This window comes from Poromitra crassiceps (assembly GCF_964638095.1).
Source record: "Poromitra crassiceps genome assembly, chromosome: 19".
Taxonomy (NCBI): Eukaryota; Metazoa; Chordata; class Actinopteri; order Beryciformes; family Melamphaidae; genus Poromitra; species Poromitra crassiceps.
In genome coordinates, this window is record NC_139646.1 from 5,795,560 (window position 1) to 5,820,389 (window position 24,830).

Consider the following 24,830-nt stretch of genomic DNA (forward strand, 5'->3'; position numbering starts at 1 on the left):
CCCCATGCAGGATTACGGGATAAACTCAGTGTAGCATGGTCACTGAACTTTTTCATAATTATGCTGTGTCTTGAAATATATATTTATATTGTACAGTGCCATATCTTTTGATATTTTGCCATTAAAAATGTCAAATGTTTTTGTCATCCCTTCTGTGATTTCTGACTCCCAAGTACCCCCTTTACCCGACTAAATCATTTTGCTTAGAAAACTGCAAGAGAAAACTATGGCAGATGATGCAATGAGTGAATGATAACCCACATTTTCAAGAATATAACATAAGGGAATGAAAGAGTTCCAATTAGTGCCACTGGGAGTGGGAACCCCAGGCATAAACTGATTCTTAAAGCATGGTACCGCCGATTCTACTACATTCATATGCTGCCGTCCTAAGGTGGAAAAGCACTCATGAATGTCAGCATTAAAATGCTCTTTGCACATGCATATTGAACATGTTTCATTCTACATTATTGAACATTTACTGTCCCGTAGAGAAAGGTCCCCCCGCCCGATATATTCTAGTTTAAAACTGATATGCCTATGAAGTACAATTATCCAAGACAGTATCCACAAAACAATCTGCAATTAATTTTAAATTTAGAATCTTGAGATTGTACAATGGGGGTGATAGATTTGTGAATGTATGCATGTTGTTCCTAACTGCTCTAGCTCAGTGTATGTAAATTAAAAAGACAGCTCCTATTGCATTACTTTTCCCCCTTTAAATAGGCATTTGCACTAAATTCCAGTCATGGGCTTCAAGGCTAAGCTGCTAAAAGCTAAAGCTAGCTAAAACTTTTTTGCCTCCGTTAATTGCTATACAACGGCAAAGTTTGTCCAATGCAAATGTTAAGCAAATGCGAGTCACTGGCAACTATTAGAATACTTACTATAAAGTGCAATTATTAAGATGTGCAAAACATCCTTCAGGTTAACTGTTATTGACTTGTGAACAGGAGAGACAGAAACAGGCATACTAAGAAACATTTTATTTTTTTCCCTCTCCAAGGAAGTATTTTTACATTTTTCCTTACACAAAAATGTAGACGTATTCTTAACGTTTATACATTTTGCATTAGAACATACTATGACATCGTTGCAGGTTGACATTTACAAAAACATTAACACAAAGACAAAAGGTAAAGAAAAACATTTTCGTACAAAATGAACACCATAAGCTCCTCTTATGAACAAGTCAAAAATGCTACCAATAATAAATATATTATCATTGATGAGCTTATATGATAAAACTGGAGAAGTTAACGGAACTTAGACAGTCTTTAAAAAAGGGGGAAAAATGATTTGACTGCATTAAAATACTACATAACCCTGACATTGTAAACTACAGGACCAGTCAAGTGGTGTTTCAACTCTCACAAATTTCTGAAATGGGACTCTCAGGCATACAAATACTAGAGCAAATGTACAACTCCCTCACGTCCACAAACTCGCATCCAAATCACACTCGCAAAATATAAGACTGAGTAGAGGTGACAGGGTAGTTAAAATTGAGTGAGCAATCGCTGTGGTGGCAGATTCCAGTCTGAACACAAAAGGAGAATACAAACATCTATAGGGTTTAATTTGTCAGATTCAGTGGTCCGTGTTGACCTAGAAGAGTTGCCTGCTCCTCTGTTAACAAGCTAAGAAAATGGCAGCTGTCGTTATGGCTTCAATAGTCCAGTCAAGCTGATTGGCTGGTCGCCGTGGGAACGCTTTCCACGCTTGTCGAGCGAACAAATGAATTTGGGACACGCACCGGTCCTACCGATGTACGACCCTAACGGAGATCAAGTAGATGATGGGGGCAGTAGCCCTCTCTCCGCTCTTGACCTCTCGCTACCAGACTTCAGGGACGTCAAACAGAGACGCTGCAGATTCAGCTCCTGCAAGAGAGATTGAGATGTGTCAAGAAGGCACTCAAAATGTAGGAATGCTGAATTGAACGCTGATGAAGGGGTCTGTGCTGAAATGCATCCGTTCACGTTAGGTCTGACCCAGTGGCACTACTGGCTTTTTCTTTCTTTCGGTTTCAAGTAGCCTTTAGCAGTGCACCTACGCCAGGCTTTTTGTTGAGTTGTGTGCGCGCTTTGATTTTTCCCATGACCTTGACATACAAAGGGATCATGCTTATTATAGGGACGCACCGATATACCGGCCGATATTGGCCTTGTTGACTGCAATCGGCCTATCGGCAAAAAGGATGGCGTTCACCGATTGCGGTGGTCGATATTTATCCTATCAGTGGGTCACATAATTTCTGCCTGGCTACCGTACTCGCACACCTAGCAACGGCCACTTCAGATCCTTCTCATTGAGTACATCGTTGTATAGCAGCTAAAAAGGCTTTTCAAACAGCTATTTTTCACAGAAGATTTCTTTCCATGTGAAAGGTTATATTAAAAGGTTGTTTGTTTCATTATTACATTTGTATGATTGAATTTGTGCTCATTAAAGAGTGTGAAGAAGGGCTCAAAAGACTTTAAAACGGTTGTTTCCCTGTCACAAAAAGGGGTTGCACTTACACACACACACACAGCTAAATTGTTATTTTTAACATCGGTATCGGCCCAGATTAAATGGTACATTCATGCAGAACACCTAATGAGCCGTCAGTCTGACAAACACACCTTGAGGCTTCCTTTTCTTGTTCTTTCGACCTTTCCGTCCCTGGACAGTCGGGGCTTGTTGCCAGGTGGCCACTCCATCAGCATCATTGGCTGGATCTGTGCCCTCAGGACCATCCTCATTGGCTGGATCTGTGTTCTCAGGACCTTCCTCCTCTTCGATTGGACTCAACAACTCTGCTAAATCTGATGTGGCTCTGCAGCACAGAGACAGAACATGAGATCATGTAGGGTAACAATGACAGAGTCAATGGTCATTGTATAAGCAATTACGCTTGCATGAGCAATGTACATTTAACTTACTGTGTCTTTAGCCATCCTTCTGACGTCTTGCTGTTAACAACTCCTGCATATGTTTGTCCAGTTGTATCTAGGAAGACCAATGACAAACGGGTGCATGAGAGCCTACACTCAGTGAGCAGACCTCACTGCATGAGAGGAGACCTCACTGCATGAGAGGAGACCTCACTGCATGAGAGGAGACCTCACTGCATGAGAGGAGACCTCACTGCATGAGAGGAGACCTCACTGCATGAGAGCCTACACTCAGTGAGTAGACCTCACTGCATAATAGATTATATTTGGCCGACAATCACTTGTTTGTTGCCATTTTCAGCAAGGCAGCAAGTTGCAATGTAACGGGGGGGAGGAGGGAGGGGAGAGCTGAAATATTTGAGCAGGCTGAAATCCCAGCTGGTGGTCTGGACGCCTGTACTGACTTATCAAACATGAAATCGCACATCACACCAATTACCCAGCAGCCCCTGGTCCACTGAGCAAATCTCCTCGGTTGTGGCTGTTCATTATTCACAGCACTGTTTGCCCGCTCAGGGTGCACTGCAGCTCCACCGACCACTTTCCTGAGGGGAAACCTTGTTAGTTTCTCTTGTTACCCACCATCGGTTTTGATCTTCTTGCTGCCGGTGCCATCCGAGTATGCGTAGTGATTCCAGCCGTCTGCGATCACAGCCTCCCCGCTGGCGTGCTCCGATTGAACGGGACTGATGCTGCGCTTCCCCAAAGTCCTACAACAAAACAGAAGACGTACAAAAATCCACATCAATATACAAGAGGGAGTGGATACTGGCAGAAGCTCCCACGGCAAGAGGTAAATGCAGAATGAGTGTTGGAAATGTGTCGACGTCTTGTTGCCACATGGACATTTAGCCTCAAATAAATAAACCGTTTACTATAGGGATGCACCGATATGAAAATTTTGGCCGATAACCGATATTAAAATTGCTGTTTGCCGATATTTACCGATGTCGATATGATCTGTATAAAACCACATTTTTATGATCATCACATTTTGTACATACTGAAAAACACATGTTAACACTGAATTTGAAAAAGTTATGCATTTCTTTATTTGCAAAGCCTTTGGAAAAGCCCATAAATCATAGATTTACTGCATTATTTCATATCAATGTGAAGAATTTGGCTGATAATGATAACCGATATTAACATTGCAACATCTGACCGATACCGATATGACCGATATGTTAAAAAATGTCGTGCATGCCTAGTTTACTACTACTACTATACATCTGATATCGCTGCACAAGTGCGCACCTGGTATAACCATATCCAGCAGCTCCAGTTGTGGAGGTGGTGTAGTGAGGCTTAACCCAGCCGTCCTCTCCCCAAGAGTGGGTAGTCGTCTGGCCAAGCCTCTCCCTCTCCTGCTGCTTGCCCTGGATGTACTCCGCATACGTCTGGATCCTGTAGCTCTCTGCATAGCGACTGGTGTTCATAGCTGTGTGACAAGTGGAAGGAGTCAATTCAGCTGCATCAGCGTTCGTGCTAGGGATGTTGATGGTTAACCGTTTAACTGCCGAGAACGTCTTTGATCGGTTAAGCATGTCGGTTAATTAAACAAGACAATTTGCATGTTAATTCGCATACAACAGTGTTGCCAAACTGGCCTCCTATACAAAGACTGCTGTGCTCTTCTCCACGGAAGAACGACACTATTACAGATGTCTATGACATAAGACCTAATGCATAAGAATAATGTCAAATTCAAGCGGATTTCCTAGTGTTGAAGCACTGCAGTACCGGATTCGCACACACTCTAAAATAATGGTTGCATATATGCCATCTGAAACTACCGTTTGAACCCTGAACGGAGCGCTGGAGTGAAGGCGTGCCTCTAATTAATATTTCACGTCTAAAATTAACCGATGATTAACCGGTTAAGGAGGTCGGTTAGTCGAAAGTAAAAATAACAGAAAATCCACATCCCTAGTTCGTGCGGTTAAGTACATCTAGTCTGTGATTGCCAATGGTGTGAGACTCACCTATCTGCACCTGGTCCGTCTGACTTAAGGAGACGAAGGCTGATGTGTCGTCTATCCATGAAACCTGGATGTTACCTTGGTACATAAATCCAAGCAGAGATAACAGGGAGAGTGTGTTGGTGGCATTATTTGTCATATCCAAGCATGTGCAGAATAAACAAATGTTAAATAAGCAAATGTTTGCCTTACCAAAGGCACTGAAGAGCTGGTAGAGGTCACTGGTCTTCCATTCTTTTGGGAAGGTGACGTACAGAACATGGTCTCTTTTGGGTTGCACTGTAGAAGAGAAGGAAGGAAACAAGCACAAACCTTTTAGACCACGGCGCTTTTCCCCTACGTCGCCCAAATCCCCCTAGCCACTGACCCTAGCCAACCCTCCAATCCTGACTCGCTCTAGCACCTTCCTACCCCTATGGCCCCTTACTCTCTACCACCTTCCTATCCCGAGCTACAGCCATTTTCCCACTAAACGTCCATGAGTGACTGACTGACTGTCCTCACTTTTCCATCTTATAACCCCGGCGGGACCGCTAGTCAAGCGCTGCGGTAAAAACAGCAAACTAGTGTTAATTTCGTCGACGAAAACTATGACGAAAAATGTTAGTCGACTACCTTTTTCCCCCCAAGACTAAGACAAGACTAAAATGTTCAGACTCAGCTGCGGGCTGAGCAGGGACTGTAAATACAGTCCACTTGTCGTTGCTACCGCCGTACGCCGACACTGGCCCGGGTGGGCAGTCAGCATTAGCTGCTTTCCCTGGGAAAGAGTTGCCAACACTGCTTCGAATTACCATTACTAGTGCAAGCGCATCAGCAGATTCAACAGTTTTCATTGACTAAAACTAGACTAAAATGTGAACAGTTTTCGTTGACTAAAACTAGACTAAAATAGTTATGGTTTTATTTGACTAAGCTGAGACTAAAATGCTCAAACTTTTAGTCGACTAAAACTTGACTAAATAAAAACAGGATGAGGTTGACTAAATATGATACAGACTAACAAGGACATTTAACACGGGACTAAGACTAAATAAAAAAATATCCGACAAAATTAACACTACAGCAAACAGGAAATTCAATGCAATGAAGGAGAGGTGGCGAAATGGCAAAAGTACATGTACCGTACATCAAAATCTCAAACCATATACTCCATGCAACATTCCACTATTTTACTCACAATCTGGTCCAGTGATGTTGAGGTAGGGAATATCTATAATCCTCATCAGGAAAAGCCTGAAGAGCAGAAAAGAGGAACATAATTATCGTCGAAGACTTTTTATCAGTTAATTAGAAGCTGAAAATGAAGTGTGCATCTTCTTACTTGTTGAAGAAAGGCTCAATGAGTTTAGAGCGAGCTGGGATGTGGGCTTTGGGTGGAGTCAAGAATGAGCCTGAAAAGACAAAGAAAAATATCGAGCAGATCCAAGTTAAATAACATCCATTTAAAGAACGGCATTCATGATCTGCAGATAGGAACTGCAGAAGGAGTGAGTGTGAGTTGTGTGTTACCCAGGTAGTTGGCCATGGAGATGAAACAGAGGCCAGTGATGTAGGCGTCGTACCCCGCCTCGTGGAGCTGCTCCTGGGCCGTGTCGTAACTGGGGAACCCTTCTGCCGCCTCTGAGAGGAACAGAAGAGAGCGGAGGAGTGTGATTGGGACAGTGTACGGAGAGAAGAGTTCAAGCAAACACTCGTTATTTTCCTCACCGACTGCAGGTGACTTGAAGGGGCCATCCTTCAGCTGTTTCTGCAGCTCTGCCAGAGAGGTGTTAGTGATCAGCTCCTAGAATATCAATCAACAATAAGTACCAGTAAACAATACTAACACTTGTGCAATGTGTCCCATGTGTTTGTTCACTCAGAGATGTGTACTCTTGGATGTTTGTTCACTCAAAGATGTGTAGTGTACTCTTGGATGAAATCAAATTTCTCATTCTGTGCATATGAGGGGGGGGGGGGGGGGGGGGGTCAGGATTGTCAGACAGCACATTGATCAATAAAATAAAATCAATTACAAATCACTCAAGTGACTCAAAATAATGACCCACGTAATCGGTTGGGGCCACCAACTAAAACTGTGGTGGCCCAGTCGTTCAGGAGCCCCTCCGTTTTTGGGATCGTTTACCTTAAAAGGCTGAGTGGTGGCCATCAACTTTGTGTCCAGAAGTCTTAAGAGAAAAAGAATACAAGGGCTTAGAAGAATGAAAATTGAGCAAGGAATGGACAGCAGAGAAAAAGAAAACAAGAAACACTTCTGCTTAAGAGAAAGATTGTTACCTCGGGAAGACGCACATTGTGACCTCTTTGAAGTCTTGAAGGTCCTGGAGAGAAAAACAGAAAAAAATGAAAATGCATGAATTAAGACTGAAACTTTGGAACGTGGGTCCAACATTTGAAACCTCAATCTATTGTCTGTACCTGCGGCAGGGGGCAGTAGAACTGGTGGATGGTGTGCATGACGTCCAGCAGCATGTTGTGGCCAACCACAAGTTTACCCTGTGTGTTGGTGAAACAGAAATTGTGTTAAAAGTCCCTGGAAACCAGAAATATTTTTTAATTATTTAGCAGTTTGAGTTCATCACATCACAGGAACCTATGTTAATAAGCCACCAGCCAAATTTGAACGATGATGAACGTCACAAAGTATATAAATTTAGGTTTGACAGTCATGGCAAAAGTCATCAGAATCAATTAGTTCTTAACACTTTGAGTGCCACGGCCCTTGGGCAAAAGGTGCTGTACTGTGCCACATAGGCCGCAATGCATTTTAAAACAGTCATATAATTTCTTTAATAATTACTATGTAAACACTGAACACGCACAAATAACGATGAGACTCTCTTCTATCACCTGCAAAAAAAAGTTTATTGATCCCATTTTCCGTTCTTTAGTTATGAGCCGGAGAAGATAGCTTGATTTGACCAAAAACAGCCACTTTTTTTCTAGAACCTGAGATATTCAGCCTTTTGTGAAAGGAAGCATTTCAAGCACATCATTGACTCATTGCTAATATTTTCTGATGTAATGACACCTCAAAAATAATTTCCTTCAATAAAAGAGTGAAAACAAAGGAATTTTGTTTGGCCAAATAATATTTTTTAGCTGCAACCAGCAGCGCTGGCCCCTGCGTGCGCTGCTGGTTGCAGCTTCTTGCTGTTCTTGATTTACTGCTGGTGGGCATCAGATATTCTATCTTGCGTTTGCTAATCCTGTCCTGCTGTCTGGGTGTTGTATGCTGCTCTGCGTGCTCTGCGTGCCCCCCCCCCCCCCCCTTCCCCCCCCCACCCCCTCAACTCCACACTCCTCCTTCTGGGAGTGTCTCTGGGGCTTTCTGCTGCCTGCGTTTGCTCTGCACTGACAAGTCCGCTACATCCAGCTTTTTTACAACCGCGTGTATTTGTCACCAGCTCCCATGCTTCCAGTTGAGAATAATAACAACTCCACGGCTGATCATGCGAATGGGCTGTGCAGCGGACACGGAGGTGCTCAATTGTGACAGCAGATTGGCTGCTGCAGGGGCACAGCTAACGTTATGCTTCAATGAAGCAGCTGCATACGGACGGATGCGATGCGATTTCCTTTTCCCCAACGACTTCTTCTGTGTGTTTTACTCCACTTTCTCTCATCTGGAGTGCGCTGTCGCCACCTAACGGCCGGTTCACACACACGCCTAGAGCAACGCTTAAAGCAACGCCTAAGCAACGCCTAAAATGTAGGCGTCCTTGTTAACAGACGAGAGCGTTCACACATACCGCTGCCACGCTGTGCTGAAGCCACGCTCGCGCTGTGCCTACACTGCGCTGCATTTATCGTTTAGGCGTCTGTTCTATTTTTCAGCGTCTAGGCGCGCTGAACTGTCAAGCTGGCTGTTGTTTCTGGTGGACTTGGGCCATATTTTCTACCGAGTTTGCCCAAAAGGGAGGGTGGAGCGCGAATTAACGAGTGCATAGTAAGAGAGCTGTCCTTCATGTGTTCCTCTATTAACGTCTTTTCTGTCAGATGTATATATACCCCCCTGTCTCAATGCATGTATCACTCATGGTGTTGATGACTCATAGTCACATGATTACCCGAGGGAAAATAACAATTACAGCCGGCCAAGAAATAGACAGACATCCTCACTTGCACATTACAATAAAAAAGAGGACTCACCCATGCTATAAATCAGATCTGAAAAGTGTAAAAAAAACCGCTGCTCATGTGTTCAGCGTAGCGCAGAGCGTGGCGTCCTGTGTGAACGAAAATAGGCGCCAGGCGTGCATGAAGCAATGCCTATATGCGTAGGCATAGGCGTAGGCATAGGCATAGGCGTAGGCATAGGCGTAGGCGTGTGTGTGAACCGGCCGTAAGGGTTCTGTAAAATAGGTTAGACACATTCAATAGCTCTCATATTGTAAGAGGCGATGTAAGAGGCATAGATCGACACCCCCCCATCAAAAAAACAATTTCGAGTTATTGACGCCATTTGGCGTCGCTGGCACTCTACGGTAAATTTCTAATGACGCCATATGGCGTCGCTGGCACTCAATGTGTTAAGAGTGTATTTTCTCCCGCGGACTGTGTGGGTGTGTCCCGTCTGCAGCAGGGATCTCTCTCTCTCTCTGAGGTGCGAGTGCACAGCGCTACTGTGTGTGTGTGTGTCAATGTGTGTGCGCGCGCGTGCGTGCATGCGTGTGTGTGATTCGATTAAATCTTATGACGTGATAAGATCATGCATTTTAGCACCGCGCGCTCCGCTCTCTTCAATGAGGAAATGGAAATCCAGACCTTGTAGAAAAGTGTCATTTTTGGGGTTAGGGTTGAAAGTAATGTAAACCACTTTCTGAGACACACAATTACTCCCATAAGACCCTAACTTTAATAGTTAGAAGGTTTTTGTGGATTTTGGTTTCCAGGGACTTTAAAGTCAGATTTACCAAAACCCACAGTATTAAAGAACAAGCAGAACACTCTGGATTAGCAGCGGAAAGAGTCCACAGTAGTGAAGAAATGTGGAAGATTGAACGCAGTGCAACACTATCAAGTTGATGTCTTGATGTTTTGAGTATTAGAGCCCAGGTAAGTTATTTGCCATTTCACAATGGAAGTTAATCAATTAGAACGTCCCTAATAAAATGTATTGTAAATTCATTTCACTAGCGATAAAAATGTCAAGGTTCGTTTTCCCAGTGGAAAATAAAGAACGTTGAGGCAGACTCACAGATTTGGAGATGGCGTGGATGACCCTGGAGAACCCCACAGCATCATTTAGCTCCTCCTATTGGGGGGTGGGGTACAAAAATGTGACAAGATAGTGTCAGAATAAAATAAAATGCATTATTTTAGCTCCCTAGTAACAAAAAATGTCAGACAAAAGAAAGACGCGACAAAATGTCTTCATTTTCTTGCATCTAATAGGACTTGTTGGATGAATAGGAAACAAGTCGGAGACATTTGGATTGGATCTGTTGCCCAAACTCACCTGCTCCCTCCCCAGTTTCAGCTGCTCTCTCCTCTTCCTCTCCTCCTCGTCCACTTTACTGATCTGGATATATCGCTCCTTCTGCAGACAGAATTAACATCCGTATTCTGCGAAGGAACAAAGTTCAAGAAAATACTGGCTAAAATAAAGCTTACGTTTACCTTTTCCGTTTCCATGGTTTCCACATGAAGCCCCTTGGGAAACCTGTAGCAACGGGACAAACATTAACCTTCTACAGACAAACATGAGAACAACAACAAGAGCATAGCAATAATAATGTTTAGTAGGGGTGTCACAATATATCGTCCCACGAAATTTCGCGATAGTAAAACGTCACGATATGTATCATTGAGATGAAATCTCATATCGCAATTTTTTTTTTTTCTTTTTTCAAAAATAGACAAAGAAACGTCTTTGTTTGTTGAAGTTCAATGTGTGGAAAGTAGTTCAGTTGAACAAGTCCCTGAAGAGACACAAGAGAAGTTATACAGGAGAGAAACCATTCAATTGAGTTTCTGGCAAAACTGTTTACTTGACAGGAAAAACTGAAGATGCATAAAAAATAGACTAAGAAAAGTCTTGTTGTTTGAGTTTGAAGAAAAACTGAAGATGCATAATGAGAATTTATACTGCTGAGAAACCTTTTAGTTCAAAGTAAATCTAAGTGACGGTGTAACTCATTCTATTTCAAGATAAGCCTTATCTCCAATCTCATGTTTTTTCTAGTTGTTATTGTAATAACAATTTCCCACAACAGCATGTTTTGTATTTGTGCATTTCAAATAAAATACTACTTTTCCAGTCATATGTCATTATTCAAGTTTAAAAAAATATTGTTAAAATCGTATCGTTATCGTGAACCCAGTATCGTGATACGTATCGTATCGTGAACTGAGTGTATCGTGACAACCCTAATGTTTAGTGACACTCACTTCCAGTTCAGTGTCTGGTATATCAGCTTTCTCTGAAACCTGGAACGGAAGTATGAATATGAGTGGAGATGAATGGAAAATATCAAAAGGTGTGTGGTAAATAGTCAAAATGTTATGTAGGCAGGGCATCTGAGAGGAGGCACTAGGCGTGATTACCCAGTACATGGCTCCAATTCCACAGTCTTCTCAGAGTCGGTGAACAGGGCCTCCACCTTTCCTCTGTCAAGGGAAAATGGAGCAGAACTGATCAAAATAGAGGGACAGATAAAAATCTGCTAAATTAGTGTTTACTTGAGGTTTGGAGCCAACTAATCTGAATATTTAACCTGGGAAATTCAATTGTATTAAGCATTGTGGGGAGATGGTTAAACCAATACGCAATCATGCTTTTGTTAGAGGGTAGTGGTACATGGCAAGAGATTTTCCACTACAATTGAGATTGGATTATCATAGGACGGCGGCAACAACAAAATCATTATCTGCTCTCCCCTGTGAGTCGAAACGCAACTCCAAGAACAGCAAACAAGAGTTTAGCCCCCATAGCTCCATCTCAGTCTTCTCCCAAACTGTTGAAGTTAACGAAATTCTACAGAAGCCATTAGGAATGTTAAAGTCGAACTGAACCCGTATCGTCACGTGCGTCGCAGTCCGTTTCAGACTGAAAACATAATTTGTCTGAGATGACAAGTTGAGAGGCGGGTCATAGTATCATGTCGATGATTTGATTTGACAATTCTGTCGACTGGCGTTGGCATTGGTCAATCATGGCGTGTTCCACCCCCAAATCGAGTGGGATTCAGCGTGTTGTCGTGCTACGCGAGTGGGATCCACGGAGTACCAGGCAGCCAGCTGCTTCGTGCGGAGCGAGCGGACAAGCCGATGCATGGGTGCTGCCCGCCCGCCTGTGAATCTCCGAGGGCAGACCCCCTGACTACCACGCTCTCAAGCGTGCGCCTTTTATGCTATTTCTGTAAATACGATATCCCTGGAATGCACGTTTTAACGAGCCAGTTACATTTCCTTGCATTCTTAGAGATTATGGTTTGTTTTTTGTTCATGTTTCTAACAATTGGCCAAGTTAGTAGTTAGTTTATGGGATAGGAATTCTGCCAGATGACAGGCACTAGGTGCCATTTTCTACTTCATTTGGAAGAGAAAATTATCCTGAAATGAAGATTTGATTGACAGCTACATGTCGTGATATTATTGGTTGAAAAAGGGTAGAAATTTGATAGTACTGGGTGACGTCAGCAGACTGTACATTACTGTTATCAATGAAATCTTGAAAAATGAACTTTTGATGTGAAAAAGTGGAAAAACTAAAGAAATTCGATTTTTGTGATTTTTTTGCATACATTATTAAATAGGTGCACTGCATACCCAGGTATTTGAACTAAAAGAAAATAAGTCATTTTTGGGTTCAGCTCGACTTTAAGTGTACCAAATGAATTACTGTGTTACACTAGGAAGTGTCCTTTCTATCCATTGAACTTCAGTGGCCTGGTGGGGGGTGGGGAAGGGTGGAACTGGGGGGAATAGCGTGATCCTCCCACGCACTATGTCCCGCCGGTGGAACTCTCAGGTGGGGAAGCGTGTGCAAGTCCACGGCTCTCCCCACATTCGGCAGAGGGGGTGGAGCAATGACCAGGAAAGCATATATGTGTATGTGTGTAAGACTATACTACCGTAAACATACATAAGATATGAAATAAAATAATTTGACCATGATGACTTTGAACATGGGACCTCTGTTCTCCTTTGTATTGTTTTCTCCTCCGCTTGTGCTTTGGGGCATGTTATTATGAGATGAGATGAACTTTAATATCCCCGAGGGGAAATTTGTTTCAGGCACAAAAGGTTGGTACAACTGCTTACATATAGTGTCAGTAACACAGATACACAAACATCATCAATGGACAATTAGAGTTTGGTTCCAATGGTTATGGTTATTTGTTTGCAGTTGCACATAAAAAAAACTTCAGTGGCCTGGCCCCATCAATTAACAGAGATAGTGACAATGTTCCTCCCATCTTTACTGACCCGTACAGAGTTGAAGTGAAGTTTCCTCTCTCACCACTTAAGGGTCTACTCTATTACCACCTGGGTATTGCTGGCAACATAAGGAGATGCATGCCCTTCATTGTTCTGGATCATTCATCATCTCAGCAGTAGGCCACATTTTGTGCACCTCCAGAGATCTGTCCAGTGTGGCGGTGAGCAACACAGGGGCTCCCCAGTGTGCTGTACTGTGCTTTGGATATCGCTTTTTATCACTCCATAAATACTGTCAACAAAAACATTGCTCAAATTTTTTGGTATATACGTTACATAAATCAGACTAGGAATTACATATGAACAAACCCCCTTGTTACAACCACTGGCTCTAATATGACAACAAAATGAATACCGTACATGAATTTTGAACCTGGCTTTATCCAATGTTCAGATTTCTGCTCTGGAAATGTATGCAAATAAGCGCATATGTATGCCTCATTTGCACAATTAAACATACAATTTCATAAAACTTGTAGTACAAAAAATAATTGTCTTAATGCTGTAATAACCTGGGGAAGTTTCATGGTGATATCTGATCATTAAAACATTTACCCAAAGTGTGTTTTGGTAGGATCATATTTTAGGTAATTTTCAAAATTTCCCCACTCATAGGATTCCTTAAAACATTGTTTCTCTCATTTAGAATATATTGAGGACACAAAATCCCCTGAGTTTGTTTTTGTTGCAATTAGTGAGGTTGACCCAAATGTTGTGGTAAAATGCCTGGACTATTTACAGCATGACATGGCTGCTACCAATGGATGGCTTTTGGGTCTTCTAGTTTCATATGATACCAGCATCTTCACTTCTTCAGTCTAATCTGAAAGACAGTGTGTGGCCGCGAGGAAAACGAAGAAAAAACAAAAAGGAGCACTTAGGATATCATCAAGGGGCAAAGAGGCAGGTGCCTGACGAAGGTCTTTACGTAAGTTAAGTTCATGCCACTTGAGCTGCTGCCGCCAAAATAAAAGTGCTAACGCAAACCCGACTAGCTATGGCTACTGGCTAGCTTGCTAAAGTGGATTAGTTAGCAGCCGCGGCAGCAGGGCTGGTATTATGAGTCTGTGTGTGTGTGTGGCATCATGGCAAAAAAAGCCCCCTCTACTGAGGACTCGACCAACCCACGCCCACTACCCCCTGAACACAGTTGGAACCCCCCCCCCCCCCCAAATAATAATAAATAAATAAATAAAATCACTTTACAGCAACAGCATCTGAACTACACTCACTACATGCAAGTATTATAGCTGCTACTTCTACCAGAACGTTCTACTCCCATTAGATTACTCTCGTTAACTGTAGTGCCTATTTAACTTGAACAGTAAATTCCTATTTAATGCCTACGTAAGCCTTTGTTCACACCTGGCGCTTAACATACGCAGAACTGAAGCTTGAGGCAGGCTCAAGCTGAGCCGACGCTTAACCCGTCACACAAGAAGCCTTCTCTTTTCCTCAGTGTCTCGCTCGGCATGCCTTGAACCCTCCCATAATGGCCGGGACACACATCTTGCGTGTGCGTGGCGTGCTTGCTGCGGCTGGCACGCCCGCGGCATCCACACAGGCAGCGTGGCTGGTGCGTGCAGCTGCTGCGCTGCTGCCTGTCTGCCAACTATCTTCCTATAGAGTTTACCTTTTATTAAATTTGCTATAAACAATACAATGATGATTTTAACTGAAGATCGCTTGGGCTCACTTCAGAATCGAGGCAGTATGATTTGTGTGTGTGTGTGTGTGTGTGTGTCTGTGTGTGTGTGGTGGGGAGGGGAGGACGAAGCCACGTTGTAGCCTATGTGGTTTTCAGAGGGCAGGAGAACTGCAGCTGTGAGCTCAGCTCATCCTCTCGTCTCAAATCAAAAACGAGCCTCGATTGGCTGTGGCTGCCCCTGTAAAATATCATTTTAATGTCTTTTTGTGTCTATTTGTGTAGAGACACGATAGAGACACGCGCGCGGTAAAAGGAAAAAATAGGCTTCGCTTCTATTCTCTAGATGACGCGCGTCTCACGCTCGCAAGACACGCGCTTGAGACGCGCGTCTGATGCCGGTGGTGTGGCTGCTGTAACCTGTTAACATGGGCGCCGAAATGAAAACGCCACGCAGACGCACAGCACACGCAAGATGTGTGTCCCGGCCGTAAGACCTCTGGGGCTTTAGTTGTCCTAAAGAACACGTCACTACATCTTTGGACTACATATGAGATCAACCATCCAAACACTTGCCACGTAAGAATGTAGTAGAAATAAGTCATCCATTTGCAACACTTACACCACTCTGTTGATGAAGTCTTTATGCTCTTCGGGTACATGTGCAGACCCTTTGGAGGAGGAAGGAGAGATGTAGGATGGCCCCCCTCCTGCTCCATTAGCCTGTTGATTCCTCCTCTCCTCTGTCTGCTCCCTCAGCTGCGCTTCCTCGTCCTGATTTAGGTATGGAATTCCTTTGGAAAGCAGAGGGAAAGGAACATTCAAACCACACTGCAATAATCAACGGAGCTTCTACAAAGGAGGGTTTGAGTAAAGTGCAGGTGCTCTAACGACTATAGTACAATACCAGGGGGGTTTCCTGCATAGAGGATTTTGTTGTTGCCCCAAAAAGAGGCTTTAGCCACCCCCCAAAGGCCCAAGGCCAAAAACAACCTGACAAGGACGATATATTTGAGTTCAGGACAACCCATACTAACTCAAAATCTAGCATTTTTATATTAAAATAATACAAAGTTAAAGTCCCACATTTGTACCTTCAAAGGGCTTCCTTTCTAAAAACTCAGGGTGCTGTAAAAACACATTGCTCCATAAGTTCAGACAATAACTGATATATTTGCGACAGTAAGCATGATCGGATCATGTGTACCGTCACGTGTAGTCACCCCCCAAAAGCCCCTTCTGAGGCAAGAAAATCCATGAATACAGGATCCTGTCGTTTCCTTGCCCGACACACAAGAACAAATGGCACATGTCAACTTCAGAGTTCTACTCACCATGACAGAATACCTTGTTGAAGTCAAACCCCTGACTGGCCAGGAAGTCAATACTGGAACTCTGAAATGACACGGGTGACCCATCACTTTACAGCGGTCTTCTCAAACAACAATCAAATTGTCTTTTCACAGCTGTGACAGCAATTACAGCAACAATCATTCTCAAACCATCTTGTAATTTTCCTCTATAGGAATACCGCAGGAATGAGTCAGAAGATGCTGGTTCATAAGGGGAAAAGGCTATGGGATTTTAGAATGGGGATTCTTTTGGTTAAAAATGCATGAAATAAGGTCGGTGGTTAAAAGTTTATGCAAGTGGAAATTTGTGTTCAGCAGATTAATCTTTACGTGACATGATTTTCAGAAACGCTTCAAAAAGTCTTAAAAGTGGTGCTCGTAACGAAAAATCCCCATTCTAAAATCCCATAGGCTTTTCCCCTTATGAACCAGCATGGCGGCGATCTCTGGGTAAGCCTACCAGAACACGTCATCGCTGCTGTACTCCATTATACAGACAAAAGCAATCCAGTGACTTTGAGGGGCCACATACTTACTTGACAGATGAACTTGATGTCAGGGGAGGTCCTGTTGAACGGTTTGGGGAATACATAAAAATTAAAAGACTTGATGACGTACCTGCAGAGATGGGATTAAAAGAGACAGAAAATGAAGGCATTAGAGGTGAACAATATGACTTCCGGTCAGATTTTCCCCAAAACAAAAACCATTCTACACAAGTCTAAAGCAAACCGAAACCATTACAAAGTTTTATTTTGAAATCTGATATTGGAACGGAGCTAAGTATCTAGTGTATTAATTATCTTTGCTTCAATTAATTTCAATGCATCAATGCACGTTATGCAAATTGACGCAATTACGTAGTCGATGACATTGGACATTTAAAAAGGTACGTAAACGATATTTACATGCGTTTACCCCCCACTATATCCCTGCCTGGCCCTCCTATCCTGTTCCATTCTTATCGCCGGCGTTGTGCTTGGAGCCTGGTCCTGGCTACAACAAGGCTGACTAGTAACATACTACATCTCGTGTGTCAATGGAGAAATTAATGGGAAATTCTGGTTTTCTGGCTGGTGCATGCATATACAGTATATATATATATATATATATATATATATATATATATATATATATATATATACACTGTATATATATATATATCAGCATCGATGATGGCATTGGTATCACTAAAACCTTATCATTTCCAATCCCTAAGGGCCAGGGTGACCTTATTCTGACAGTTTGAAACTCAAATTGCTTCTCAGAAAAGTACAGGAGCACTCAGATCTTTCATTCTTTCATCCCCACTCACTTTGACGCTGTCTGGTCATACTTGAATGTGCATAATCCAAACTGGAAGAGCAGAAAGTCCATGGAATGCTGCCAGAGAGAGAAGAGTGAAACAGACACACTAACACGGACAGCACAGGTGCAAACTGGTGGGGAATTGAGGGGGGGGGGTTATGGATGCATTCAGTGTGTGCACTGTGTGAAGGTGCACAATCGAGCAAACCTTTTTTAGCTTGGTGTATCGTTCCTCCGGTGTATCCAGGCCATTGGTTAGTGCACTGACATTAGGACCATCGCTTATTCCTGCATTTACAAATTGCACACCAGTTAAGCATAAAATAACCGTGGCTTTCTTTCATCTCTTCCGAATTCACTATTCACTAAACTCTGATAACGCCAACGTTACCTGAAAATTCTCCATCGATGGCAAGAAAATCGGCCTCCTCTATCGCGCTGTACACAGTGCTTAAACAATCTTTATAATCTGTAAAGAGAAAAGTGTATTATCAGAAGCGCGATGAGACAAGCATGCTGGCCTGGCCAGCGAACTAACATAACGTTAGCAATCCCAGTCTAGTTCCCTATTTACGTTAACGTTGCTGCTAGCTAGTTAGCTAAAAACATCTAGCCACACTAAATGTTGGAGATGTGGTCCGTTTTAAGTCTAACGTTATATCGTGTCGCTGCTGTATTGCACATTTTGCACAATGTGCACAGCAAACTAAAAAAAGTGCCCTGTATAAAATCTAGCTACTTACTTTTCCGTGTCACCTCCATCCCTGCACAATGACTGAATACAACTGACAGCTAACGCTAGCTAGCCTCTTTCAATTAACCCACAAGCACTTCCGGTGCTGTAGCGTGGGCCTCTGACGTTACCGCACGTGTGCTGCATTCAGGGTCTACGGAGAAAACAGCAGAAACTGGCCTCATGATCTACCAAAATAATGTAATCAATCAATGTAATGTCCCTCACTCCGATAATCACAGTAATAACCTCCCCCCTTTTTTACTCTTGTACATGCCATTTTCTTAGTTAAAATTGGCTAAGTGGGTGGTGGTGGTGTCTGTGCATTGATATAGAGACAATTTAAGTTACATTGCCTTTATTTACATATAAATGATAATCAATAAGCTAAGCAGATACACAGTTATTAGTTATAATTGCATACACATAGATCAATGCTGCATAACACACAGCCAGGCACATAATTCAGATAACGTTTGCAGACACAGGCGGTGTCTGTCATGATTGTGATGTTATCAGTGATGATGTCACTTGAGCAATTGTGATGTCATCACCAGTGATCTCATCAGTGATGTCACTCGAGCAACTGTGATGTAGTATTAGCCGATGGCACACAGTTGCACGATGGCGCCTAGGTGGGTGGGGCAGTGTCATCTGTCACGATTTTGGGAGCCCACGGAGTGGGCGATTTCCATAACTGCAGCCATGGCGCATCTTCTCTAGAGTCTCTAACTAGGAATGGGCTGTCCCTCCATCCATGCTCGTTAACGCAATATCTCAGGACGGCCTTGAGGGAATTTCTTCAAATTTGGCTCAAACATCCACTTGGACTCAAGGATGAACTGATTAGATTTTGTGGTCAAAGGGCAAAGTTCAAGGTCACTGTGACCTCACGTCCGTCTGCTCCATGCTTGTTAACGCGATATCTCAGTTAAATTATTATTATTATTAGTATTATTAATATTGTCTCAGGAACGCCTTGATTTCTTCCAATCTGGCACAAACATCCGACTCAACGATAAACTGATTAGATTTTGGTGGTCAAAGGTCAAAGTTCAAGGTCACTGTGTCGTCCATCTGTCGGACCGTCCGTCCATTCGCATGCACATTAATGCAGTATCTCAGGAACGCCTTGAGGGAATTTCTTCAAATTTGGTACAAACATCCAGTTGGACTCAAGGATAAACTGATTTTCCATCCCTTCCATGCTTGTGAACACGATATCTCAAGAACCAGATTCAATCTCGAGCAATTGTGATGTCATCAGTGATTTATGACAGATACTGATGATGTCTGACAGACATTGTCATTGTGACTGACATCAGTGATTTATGACAGATACTGATGATGTCTGACAGACATTGTGACTGACATCAGTGATGTCATAAACGGTGCCATTGTGACATCATCAGTGTGTATGACATCATTAGTCACCACTGGCCACCACTGGCCACCACTTGACGATGATGACGCTGACATATCAGTGATTCTGAACCTTTCCTCTTCTGTGGTGTTTTATGGCAGTTGGTATCCCTTATGTTGCAGTACCGCCTCCCTCCGGATTCATGCATCCTCCACCTCCCTACATTCTGTCCTTTTCTCCTAATTATGATTAACTCATCAGTGATATCATAGCAGCATGAGCTGTGATTGGTCTATGTAATCAATCAATCAATCAATCAATCAATCAATCATTTTTAATACATGTCCCAGAAGGGCACTTTGGTTTACATCAGGCAGTAGTGGTTATTACAACATCATTACTAGTTTGAAAGTAGTAATAAAGGCACACTTCAGAATTATAGTAACATTATTACTAGTTTGAAAAGTAATAAAGGCACACTTCAATATTATACAATACATATACATTTGTTGCAATATGTACAGATTCCAAAAGACCATCTACTCCCTTCTGCCAGGTCGCCGCGTGCGCTGTGCCCAGTTGCAAACTAGCTCATCAACAAACGCAAGAGGCTATGCTGTCAACATACAGTGCCAGTTGGATGTATCAGAGGAAAGGGGTGGGGGGGGAGGATGCAAGAGCTATGGGATGTACAAGGCGGGGGGGGGGGGGGGGTTTGGGTGGGGGGAGAGGGTGGTGGGATGGGGTGGGATGTGCCTGGGTGCGTAAAGAGTCCAGTGTGTGTGTGCATGTCCTTGTGTGCGCGTTGTACGTGCATGTCATGTCCTTGTGTGTGCGTTGTGTAGACTGGTGGGCGCTGTTGCAGACGAAAATATAAGGGGAAAGAATTGCTGCAGTGTCCTTGGCGTCCTTGGCAGGTGGGGGAATCCAGATTAGAATAGAAATGTTTGGGTTACGGGGGGGGTGCGGCGTTCAGCTGCACCAACTCCTCAAGTCTCTGGATTCTCAACTTAGTCCATTTCTGTTTTGCAGAGCAGTGAAAATTTCCATGATATAATCCAAGATATAATCCATTTTCCACAGTTCAAACTCACTGACCGCCCATCTCAATTTTCATGACGTCACAGCCTAGGGTCAATCGCTGTTGTCTTCCCGTACCCCGCGGTGAAAGTTCCGTCTAGGCAGAGGGGGGTGGGGGTTCCCCGGACCCCGCATTCCTCGTGGAAAAGGTTTAGTTGATTTGCGTTGAGAGACCAGCTTAGTAAATCCAATAAATCCATATTTGTCATTTCGAATAGACGAATGCAAGTTTGCTCCGGTTAGGATGTCCGTGTAGGTGGTGTTGCAGGCAGAGGGAAAGGTGGATAGGGAGGGAGAGGGAGAGAGAGGAAAAGCGTCCGCCTTTCTTGAGAGCTGAAGCAAGAAAAGATGATGTCATAGCAGTGTGAGCTGTGATTGGTCTCGCTGTAGCGCCCTCCGTGGTCGTATCTTTTTTTTGGCCTCCCCCTGGCACCAGATTAATTCCAGACACCTGAAAAGTGTTTGGGCAAATTTTGGAGGCGATCGGGGCAATGGTGCAGCTTGGAACTTCCAATTATAGTAGTAGGATAATACAAAACTACCACAGCGTTCTTATGCATTTTAATCATCATCAGTAAAGCCAGAAGCTTACTTCTTCTTGGGGGCTGCTGCTTTCTTAGCTGCTTTGGGCTTCACAGCCTTCTCTTCGCTCATGCTTTCTTGGCAGCAGCAAGCTTCTTCACCGCCTTCTTGGGACTTTTGATCGTCTTCTTGGGACCCTTGTCCGCCTTCTTTGGGCTCTTGGCTGCTTTCTTGACCGCTGCAGGCGTCTCTGCCGGCTTCTTGACTTTTTCCGGGGGGATTTCTTTGCGGCTGCCGGCTTTTTAGCTGCAGCCTTCTTCTTCTTCCGGCTCTTGGCGGCTTTCTTGGCAGTCGACTTCTTGGCTTTCCGAGTGGATTTCTTGGCAGCCAGCTTCTTGACCTTTCCAGCCTTCTTTGCGACTTTGAAGGAGCCAGAGGCCCCTGTCCCCTTAACCTGGAGCAGAGCGCATCTTTCCACCAGCTTCTTGATGCCGATCTTGATGCGGGCATTATTCTTCTCCACGTCGTAGCCTCCAGCAGCCAGGCTCTTTTTGATGGCAACCAGAGACATGCCGCTCCGCTCCTTGGAGGCACACACAGCTTTAAGAATCAGCTCACCAACACTGGGGCTGATCTTCTTTGACTTCATGGCCTTCCTGGCGGGTTTGGCTGCTTTAGCACGTGCAGCTAGATGGACTTTTGCCATTTTTGTTTTTTTTCCACACAGCTTCTATTTATAGCCTACTAAGCAGAAGGATCTATGACATCACTAATGAAATCCAAATTGCTCAAGTGACATCACTGATAAGGTCACACACATTGTTGCGCATTCAATGTGTTTGAGTTTGTGAGTGCGGACCAACTCTACCGGTCCTACTTACAGTTGCTACTCATTTAATTTGGCCACTTTACTGATGGATTTCCAAGGTACTGCTGCAGTACCTTATGTGGTCTTCCATCCTCTTGCGGTCTGGAAGTGTCTCAAGCTGGTCCATGTTGTTGTCGCAGGTTCAGGCTTGATTGGCTGGGCTGTGAGCAAAAGTGGTCCGATGTATAACCTCAGCAGGGAAGGATGACATCACAATTCAGTTAGTCTCGCTTGCCAGACTATATCCGTTTCACGCTGTACCCGCCGTGCAGGAGAGAGTCTGTCTGGTCTAAAGGCCCAAACGCGTCAAGCGCTCGCGTTTTGAAGTCCACCGTGGACCAGAAGGGCCGCTGTGATCCCGTCAATGCAGCCGAAGTACGCTGTCAGTCAGCTCAGCCCAAAACACAGTGGGAAGAGAGATGGGCCGGCCCATTTTTACAGGTGAGTTCTGTCAAGTGGTCATCATGGATATTGCATGGTCTGAGAGGCGGAGATGCATTTTTGTCCAGGGAGGGCTATACCAAATATAGGCCTGGACAATGGGTTGAAATCAATATGATAATCATAAGGATTCTTCTCAATATCAATATCATATGTTTCACGTATGCAAAATCAGTGTTCATCTCATTGAACTGAATGGTGATGTCAAACAAACCTTATATTTTCAAATAATTTTCCTGCCATACCTCATTTGATCAGTTTTTAAGTAACATTTGCTTGTCATCATCAATTTAGACAGCAAAAATGTCACTATTAAAATAACTTCATATCATCACGATGATTCCACTGAAAGACAACAATAATAGGCTATTGAATTATCGTCCACTCCAGCCCTAAATCAAGTAAGTAGTAACGGACGTTACTAGCTACTAGAAACGTCTGAAAAACACCGAGTGTATTTTCTTCCTCTGTCTGTAGCCTGTTGTATAATGGCGAGCTCAGGGTGATCTGGTCCAAGCTCTTTCACTCGATGCTTCTCCTGTAAAGTCCGTCTCTCAAACGGCGTCGTTTTGAGTGACTTCACAGAATTTTCTTTCTCCATTCTTGCAAAACGTCTTTTGTGTTTTATGGCAGTTGAAAACAAACTTCTTTGCTTCGCGCGCGTGCTGCAGGAAGACAACAAAGCCGTCGGCGTGGGACTGCTACTAGTGTTTATATATACTGCGTCGCTACCCATCTACGTAGCCTAGCCTACGTCACAACACTCACTCTACCTGACCCCACCTCCACCTGGTCGCTAGATACGTGCGCCCAGAGCCCTCCCAAATCCCTTTGTTTTTGAGAGTGAACAGCACATGTGCAACTTCACAGATCCTGATACTCTAATGATCTGCACTGGTGGAAACCGGAAGTAAACCGGAAGTCCCCGGACGGCGTCCGTGGCAATTCGGTGCAAGAAAATATTGACCCAAAAACAGTACACATGTAGATAATTATGAATCTACATATTTATTGCAGATTATATACTCACTATCTAATATTCACCTCGCTCATAAAAATAAAAAATAAAATATATATAACGTTTTATTTCCCCCTCCTTCAAGCTGGATACAGTAGGTGGGGCGGCGCCCTGGCGCCCTCTAGTGGCCGGCCGCCACTGCTTGGGCTGCTCCGTGCAGCGTGCTCCTCCATGTCAAATGTCAATGTAATTAGGCTACATCACTCAACGCGGCCGCGGGGGAAATATATGCATGTCAAATACTGAACGTAAACAAAGCAAAAGGTGGCGCGGAAAAGAAAAGAGACAAAACATGTAAGTCTTGAAGCCAATGCAGAAAAATGTTGCATGTGTGTTTTTGGCTGCTGTGCTATGCGTGATTGAATGTGTTTGTGTAGAAGTGTTCTTAGAGACTATTATTACTGCCTTGTTATGGTGCGGTGCCTCATGCCACCTCATGCCTGCAGTTGTTGGCGGGCCATGGCCAGTGGTGTGAACTGTGAAAGCTGTGTTGATTAACGTGGTCTCAGGAAAACAAAGCTCCTTCATGCTATATGACCTATAACACAAGAGAATAGAGTCATTGTAGTATGCTGTCCTCTGCTGCATTAAACGTCACTGGTGTTCTTTTCTCTACTCCAGCCAGGTCAAAATGCAAAGAAAAATATCGTCATTCTTTAAAAAAAGAATAGAAAGTCCTTCCAGCCCTGTCTTCAGTGAAGAGGAAATAGAGGTTGATGCAAGGGGCAAGTTTAGTGATAGACTATTTTTCCTTCATGGTAATGCATGCAGATTTAATTTGTGTGGTCTCCCCTTTTTTGTCAAGTCCATTGAGCCTGGACAGTGACAATGTACTTAGTCTGGTGATTATGGATCTTTCCAGGAGGCTGAGCAGTTTGGAAAATAGCCTTGGTTACACCTGCTTAATTTAAAATGAGATATTTCTCTAAATCTGGCTTCCAACCCGCCACATTTTTTTTGTTGAGTTTGCCCCTGGTGGGCTGGTCTGGACCTACTGCCAGGGCCTCTTTTTGGTCCCAGTCCGGCCCTGAGTCCACCCATTGTTTTAAACGGCCGAACGCACACCAAGAGCGTTCTGATGCGCGTCAAACTGCCTTGACACCCGTACTCCGAACCTGTTTCGATTTT

General features: G+C 43.7%; 1 protein-coding gene and 1 pseudogene across 2 annotated transcripts; both read right to left on the reverse strand.

The window, feature by feature from the left end:
- Window positions 1-1,092: 1,092 nt before the first annotated feature.
- Window positions 1,093-18,495, reverse strand: parn (poly(A)-specific ribonuclease (deadenylation nuclease)). The gene is made up of 26 exons (XM_083655933.1): window positions 18,421-18,495; window positions 18,069-18,146; window positions 17,886-17,965; window positions 17,685-17,752; window positions 16,906-16,987; window positions 16,352-16,412; window positions 15,640-15,811; window positions 11,477-11,539; window positions 11,321-11,359; window positions 10,550-10,592; window positions 10,389-10,469; window positions 10,128-10,184; window positions 7,346-7,423; window positions 7,205-7,248; window positions 7,053-7,095; window positions 6,635-6,710; window positions 6,437-6,547; window positions 6,249-6,318; window positions 6,105-6,160; window positions 5,117-5,203; window positions 4,928-5,002; window positions 4,200-4,383; window positions 3,525-3,652; window positions 2,931-2,997; window positions 2,631-2,824; window positions 1,093-1,886 (listed from the first exon to the last, which is right to left on the reverse strand). The coding sequence occupies exons 1-26, from the start codon at window positions 18,437-18,439 to the stop codon at window positions 1,840-1,842; spliced, it is 2,103 nt and encodes a 700-aa protein (XP_083512059.1). The 5' UTR covers window positions 18,440-18,495; the 3' UTR covers window positions 1,093-1,839.
- A 2,946-nt stretch (window positions 18,496-21,441) lies between these two features.
- Window positions 21,442-22,081, reverse strand: LOC310793509 (annotated as a pseudogene). Its single transcript has one exon. The product of its transcript is annotated as an uncharacterized misc_RNA (transcript).
- Between the last annotated feature and the right edge of the window lie 2,749 nt (window positions 22,082-24,830).